We start from the raw sequence: 7293 nt of genomic DNA, 5'->3' as shown, positions 1-7293 counted from the left end.
CTAACAACATTTTTTCCTATGCTGTTTTGTGCTTTTTCTTAAGTTGACTGTCTCATTAGTCTGTATGGCTTGCCGTTCCTTGCGTTCTTTTTTGGTCCGCAATACTTGCCGCGTTATCGCCATGAACATCTGCAAGTAATTATTAAATTGCAGTGGAGTAGGAAATATATATTAATTTAATTAACAAAATTTACAGTATTCTTGAAGTTGAATAAAATTCAATAAAATTAGCTTTATCAATATAATAAAAAAACAAGCGTGAAAGAAAAGCTTAAAGTTTCCAGTTTTATTTTATAGCTTTATAAATAAAAAAAACTAATGTGATGCATACTTCTTCAACATTGATGTTGTCCTTAGCGGAAGTTTCAAACAACTGGATCCCCATTTGATTAGCAAATCTTTGTGCATCTTCTGTTAACACCACCTTTTGATTAGGTGCATCATTTTTATTTCCTACCAGTACCCTGTTAACTACATCACAATTCTGTTCGATTTCATGTAACCACCGTTTAACATTCGCGAAGGTATCACCGCTGGTCACATCATACACAACTATAACGCCGTGTGTTCCCCTATAGTAAGTTGAAGTTATTGTCCGAAAACGTTCTTGTCCAGCGGTATCCCAAATTTGCAGCTTTACTCGCTCACCGTCTACCTCCACAGTTTGTATCTTAAAGTCCACTCCTATTGTAGTTATATAACTGCCATTGAAGGTATTGTCAGCGAATCTCAGAAGTAGCGAGCTTTTACCTACACCTTAAAGACAAAAGAAAAAATATATTTTATACATATTAAGGTGTATATAAATAAATATTTGAAAATTATAAAAAAGATACAAATATCTTCATGATAAAATTATACTTTGATAAACATGTTTGTACATAATTCTAATATAAGTTTTATATCACATAGAATTAATTACTCCTGTCTATATTAAATTAATTAGAATTAAAAAAACAAGCTTTTACCTATGCCTTAAAAACAAAAGAGAAAAAAAAATAAATATATATATATATATATATATATATATATATATATAAATCTTTATATATATATATATATAAAAAATGTTATAAATAAGTTATTTGAAACATATAAGGATATAAATATATTCATGATAAAATTACACTTTAACAAATATATATATATCTATATATCATATAGATGCTTTATATATATAGAATTGATTGATCATATAGAATTGATTATTTATATTCCTATTAAATTAAATAAAAGAGCAAGCTTTTACCAATGCTTTAAAGAAAAAAAATTATACATATATATTAAAATGTTTATAAATAAGTTGATTGACAAATATAAAAAAGATATGAATATCATGATAAAATCACACTTTGATAAACATATGTTTCCATACGTTACTCTAATACAAGATGCTTTGTATCACATTAAGTTAATTACTTCTATACTACATTAAGTAGAACAAAAAAAAGAGATTTAACCTTAAATAAAAGTTATAAAAAACACAATTGATAACAAGGAAAAAGAAAAGTAAAAGAGAAAAAGTAAAGCATAAATATATAATTTTTCAATTAATAAGAATGAAAACTATGAGAAATAAATGCTAATAAATATCTTTGTCTTTTAATTATTTTCAGTTTCCCATTATCGTGACACAATGCATTATCTTCTACTGCTGTTCTAAATCTGTCGCGCAGGAAGAACAATTTTCGCATCATGAAATCGAACAATAAGCTACGCCGGCGGTGTAATGGATAGCCGACATGTATCCATTGTCGGACTCATCATTTAATAAACTGCCGCTAAAAGTGCGTAATGACAGATGATCAGCTTGCACCGACCGACGACAGCAACGCTCCGCGCAACAATCTGTACTCTTTATTTTTTTTGCGCTTTTTATATCTTCCTCATCCGGAATGAAATTTATAATACGAAATGGAAGGGGAAAAAGAGAGGAAGAAAAATAAGCAAGGAAACAAAGGAAGTTATATATAAAGCGCAGGGAAATTCGGCTAATAAAAAACAGAATTATGCGTCATCGCGGGACGGTTCGGTATGGTGGTGTTGCACCCGCGTATATATTTACCGCTGTCTCCTATGATGAGCAACTTGAACAGATGATCGTACTCCCGGGCCATCTTAGCGTATACGACGCGCGTCGCTCCTTCTTCGATGCCGCGTCGTCGCAGCCTCCGGAACGTTCGCTATGCGTCACCCGATAAGTTTCCTCGCGGCGCTCTCAGCGAGAGATATTCTTTATATGATTTTGCCGTCCCCACGACGTTCGCAGAGCTTCGTGTATAATATATGTATCACGGAAATTGTTAGTTAGACCGAACTATCGCTACCCCCGCACGATCCCCAGCAGTAGCAGGAGCAGCAGCAGTAACCGCGACTCGTCTGGATCGGAAGACGACTGCAGTGTCAAATGATCGCCATGTTTATACGTCGCGATATCACCACTCATTATCATTACGGCGGGAGAAAAAAAAGCTGCGTTCCTACGTTTAGCTGCGCGACGCCCATCCCATATCAGATTGTCACCAGCTTGTTACCGCCGCCATGTTCCTTCTCGCGGACGACTTAACGGTGGCGTTCTTAACGACGTTAAGCTCGATCCTCAAGAAATAATCTGAGCACAAAAATTGTCGTAACACTTACTTAGGTCTAATCTACAATCAGTCGAGAGATGGAATTGTATATCGTGCCGTAAGAAATTAACTAATCATGATGAGTGTTTTTTTCATATTCAACTGTGATTGTCAATTCCTTACGGCGTGACATACGACAATGTCTCCCGAGTGATTGTAGACTAAGTCTTATGCCTGTTCTACAATAGAATTGTAAAACGTAAGCGTAAGAAATTGGCAATCACAGTTAAGTATGAGAAGAACTAATCGACTATGATTGGTTAATTTCTTACTGCTTACGATTCTATTGTAGAATAAGCCTTAGGATGAAATCACACGAAATAGGCGTAGAATCGATTAATCATAGTTGATTATTTTTCTCACATTCAATTATGATTGGTCAGTTTGTTCTTTTTAGAAATTTTTGAATTTTTTTAAATAGTTATCTTTTTTCTTTTTCTCTCTAAAGTGAAAAAAAAAAGAGAAAAGCTGAATTATGCAAGAAGTTTAGCTAAATAAAAAATAAGCCAATTAAAGTTTATTCTGACAAAATATATATAATCACATACGTGCACAGAAAATGGATCAATTAAATTTTTAAGCCAAATATTCTTAACCATTTATGTATTTCCTAGAATTAAAGGTCTCATTAGATGATCTAGAGCAGTAGACCTGTCCAGTTTGAATTTCGGAGCCAAAATGTTTGTGTCCACACTACATAATGCATAAAATTATTTGTGAATAGATCTTTATGCTGAATGTAAAGTGCAAACGCAAATAAAATGAACAAACTTTAACAAACATAACCTCACTATAATTTTAGATTTGAACAGCTGAGTATTTAGCAGAAACTGAAAAATCTGAAGATGACAGGAAGTTTATGTATATATCGTGTTTACATTATAAGTATTAATTTTGCATTAACAGTCTAATGGCAATTTTTTTTATAAAAAAAAAAGAGGAATGTCATTTTAATAAAGGATTTTAATAAGGATTTCTAATTGTATACAAATTGAGATAAATATCTGTACATGACAGCTTTCTTCATATGTCAAATATGTCCTGCTGATATTTGAAATTATTACATGGAAGATTTATGTACTTGAATATATGAGATTTTTATAGAACAATATATTTTTCAATATCTGTTGGAAGAAAGAGAAAGAAATGGTATTACCAGCACGTGTATCACATAAAGCCAACAGAGTCTCATACCATTATCACAATATCTTTGTGATATGCTTATTGTCATTTACATTATTTACTGTATTAATCTCAGTGTATTATATTTTTAAATTTGGTAATACACAGAAACATTCCGAACATATTCCTATAACTCTAAATGATATAAATACATTGCCCATTCAAACATTACCTGCTGACTCGAGTACTGCAGATGCAACCAATTCTTCCTGTACATATTTCACTTGTTTCAACGTTTACCGATGTGGCAGCCAGGGGAATAAACTTCTTGTATATGTCTATCCACTCAAGATATACTTAGATTCTATGGGTAGATCGATAACTGGACAGATGACGAAAGAATTCTATCAAATTGTGAATGCTATTATCAGTAGTAAATTTTATACTCCTAATCCATACGAAGCTTGTATTTTTATTCCTTCCATCGATACTCTCAATCAGAATAGATTGAGATTGCAAGAAGTCTCTCAGGCATTAAGAACATTACCTTTCTGGAACAAAGGAAAGAATCATTTAATCTTTAACATGGTGCCTGGCACTGTACCAGACTATAACACTATCATTGATGTACCAGTAGGAAGAGCAATGATTGCAGGTGCTGGAATGTCATCATTGACATACAGACCTAGCTTTGACATTAGTTTACCAGTGTACAGTCCACTTGTAAATAATCTGAAAACGAATCATAGTAATATGAGGTAATGTCTTTCATTGTTATTTTTCATAGTTTTTATACACACATATGTATAATTATTTTGCATTTTAGAATATGGCTGGTAATATCTTCACAAATCAACATTAATAATGCTTTTGAACAAGATTTAATAGAAATAAAGACGACATATCCAAAAGATATTTTAATACTAGGTCCATGTTTGCATTTTAATCCAATGAATAATACAATACGTTGTGTAGGAGAGAATATATACAAGTATCCTGATAGTCTGCAAGTAATACAATTATATTCAATATATATGCAAAATATTTTTATTAAAATATATAATTAAAAATATAATATATAATTAAAAATATTTTCTGTTTTTTTTTAGACATCGATGTTTTGTTTGATAATCCGTGGTGCTAGGCTTGCCCAAAGTGCGCTTTTGGATGCAATGGCTGCTGGTTGTATACCTGTGATTATAGCTGATTCTCTAATGATGCCATTTCATGATGTAATCGACTGGACCAAGTAAGATGCACTCGTAAATTAATATTTGTTATACTTTTCAACATATAATTTATTTCATTTATAACTTTCTCTTATTATCAGGGCTGCTGTTTTTATACGTGAAGTTGACATTTTATTGACAATACAACTGTTAAAAAAGATATCTCCTCAACGTATTATGGACATGCAAGAACAGAATGCATGGCTTTACGATCGTTATTTTAGTTCAATGGAGAAGATTACTGAAACTACATTAGAAATACTTGCAGATCGTGTATTTCCACATTTAACACGAGATTATACATATTGGAATGTACCATCCTATAAGGTGGATAATTACTAAAGCAAGAAAACTTAATTTTTCGCGAATTTCTCAAGCAAATTATTTTCTTTTTAGGGAAAGCCTTCACCACTCTTTTTGCCAGTAACTGCTCCTAAAACGCGTGGCTTCACTGCCGTAATATTAACGTATGATAGATTGGAGTTATTGTTCTTATTAATTAATAAACTTGTGAAGGTACCGAGCTTATCCAAAGTTCTAGTAATTTGGAATAATCAGCATAAAGATCCACCACACTGTAAGAGCACATTTTACATCTTGATTATTTGCTAAACTTTAAATACATACGTTCCATTTTAATTTAATGTTACAGCTACTAGGTGGCCAAAAGTTAGTAAGCCATTAAAAGTAATACAAACGAAAGAAAATAAATTGTCTAATCGATTTTATCCGTATGATGAGATTGAAACCGAAGCAGTATTATCAATAGATGATGATATTATTATGTTGACTGCTGATGAAGTAGAATTTGCTTATGAGGTATACTTAAAATAATTATGTAGTCATAAAAATACATACTTATAATATATTTATATTATATCTTTTCTAATACTAATTGAACGAAAATATATATTAATAAAACATATATAAACTTTCAGGTATGGAGAGAATTTCCAGATAGAATCGTTGGATTTCCATCTCGCTTACACATGTGGGATAATGGTACTAATTGTTGGAAGTATGAAAGTGAATGGACGAATAGTATTTCCATGGTATTAACAGGGGCAGCTTTTCATCATAAAGTAAGCGCTACGAACGCTTATACTGTTCTTTACTCAAAAAATTAGACGCTTTATTGTTTTACACTTAATAACATTTTTATTTAACATTTCAGCACATTATTATAAAAATCCTTGGATTTTATTTTTTTCAAAACACTAACATCCTCTCCTGTTATCCTCACCAAGAATGTATAAGTTAATCCGACAAAGTAAATTACACCATTTTTTTGTACGAGTATTAGAATTGTATAGTATAAAACTTTAAAGGTCTTTAAACTTTAACAACAAGTCTTTCTTAATATATTTTTCAGTATTGGAATTACATGTATACTACAGCCATGCCTGGAGACATAAAGGAATGGGTCGATGAACACATGAATTGCGAGGACATCGCAATGAATTTTTTGGTAGCGAATATTACTGGAAAAGCTCCGTTAAAGGTAAGACTTTTGACAAAATATATTGGTATTATCTAAAAATTATATAAAATCTTATAGGTGACACCAAAGAAAAAATTCCGATGTCCCGAGTGCACCAATACTGAAATGCTATCCGCGGATTTGACGCATATGGTGGAACGTACACAGTGTATAAACAAATTTTCTTCTATTTATGGAACTATGCCGTTGGAATCAATTGAATTTCGTGCAGACCCGGTACTCTTTAAAGATGTGTTTCCAGAGAAATTAAAACGATTTAACGATATAGGCAGTTTATAAAAAAAAAATATATAAAAAAATAATATTTTAAAGTAATTATGAAAGTTAATTTAATATAAATTAAAATAATACGATTCTAGAGAGATCGGAAATTTTCTTCTATTAAAAAGGAAGAAAAAGATTAGTTTATCAAAAATATACATATTTATTATAATTAAAATGTATTTGAGTTGTTAATAGTAATCATTTTTTTATTTATATAAGTTGACTATAAAATATACAATAAAATATATAGTAATATAAAAGTTAGGAAAATTTGTTTACTGTACAAAGTTATGATTATGGAAAATGATTCAATATGGCAGCATTTCATGAAATTAATGGTTTTGTATAAAAATTTTTTGTATATAAATATCTTAGATTATAAATAATTTTTTTATAAAAACTTATTATATCTAAAATTACATATATAATTGAAGGATTTTCCACAAAAAACCAAATAATTTCATTTTTTTTATCTCTGTGACATCAAATCATTCTCTATTAGTCGCATTGTGAATTTTATTCCATTAAGTAATAAATTGTCTTATTT

General features: G+C 30.7%; 3 protein-coding genes across 3 annotated transcripts in view; 1 reads left to right on the top strand and 2 right to left on the bottom strand.

Moving 5' to 3' along the window:
- Window positions 1–2117, bottom strand: LOC105627212 (ras-related protein Rab-35). Its single transcript, XM_012208498.1, has 3 exons — window positions 2066–2117; window positions 332–756; window positions 1–129 (listed from the first exon to the last, which is right to left on the bottom strand). Exons 1-3 carry the CDS (start codon window positions 2115–2117, stop codon window positions 1–3), a joined length of 606 nt encoding a protein of 201 aa, XP_012063888.1.
- A 1659-nt stretch (window positions 2118–3776) lies between these two features.
- On the top strand, window positions 3777–6761 carry LOC105627211 (exostosin-2). The gene is made up of 9 exons (XM_012208497.1): window positions 3777–4510; window positions 4579–4762; window positions 4862–5001; window positions 5083–5308; window positions 5378–5558; window positions 5634–5800; window positions 5920–6063; window positions 6354–6482; window positions 6540–6761. Exons 1-9 carry the CDS (start codon window positions 3777–3779, stop codon window positions 6759–6761), a joined length of 2127 nt encoding a protein of 708 aa, XP_012063887.1.
- Window positions 6762–7215: 454 nt separating this feature from the next.
- LOC105627360 (threonine aspartase 1) overlaps window positions 7216–7293 on the bottom strand; it is a 2346-nt gene continuing 2268 nt past the window's right edge. The window contains exon 9 of the mRNA XM_012208646.1: window positions 7216–7221. Coding sequence (XP_012064036.1) covers window positions 7216–7221 — 6 coding nt within the window. The remainder of the gene's footprint in view (window positions 7222–7293) is intronic.

Source organism: Atta cephalotes (assembly GCF_000143395.1).
Source record: "Atta cephalotes unplaced genomic scaffold scaffold00008, whole genome shotgun sequence".
NCBI classification, from domain to species: Eukaryota; Metazoa; Arthropoda; class Insecta; order Hymenoptera; family Formicidae; genus Atta; species Atta cephalotes.
This window is presented reverse-complemented; position numbering and strand designations above follow the sequence as displayed.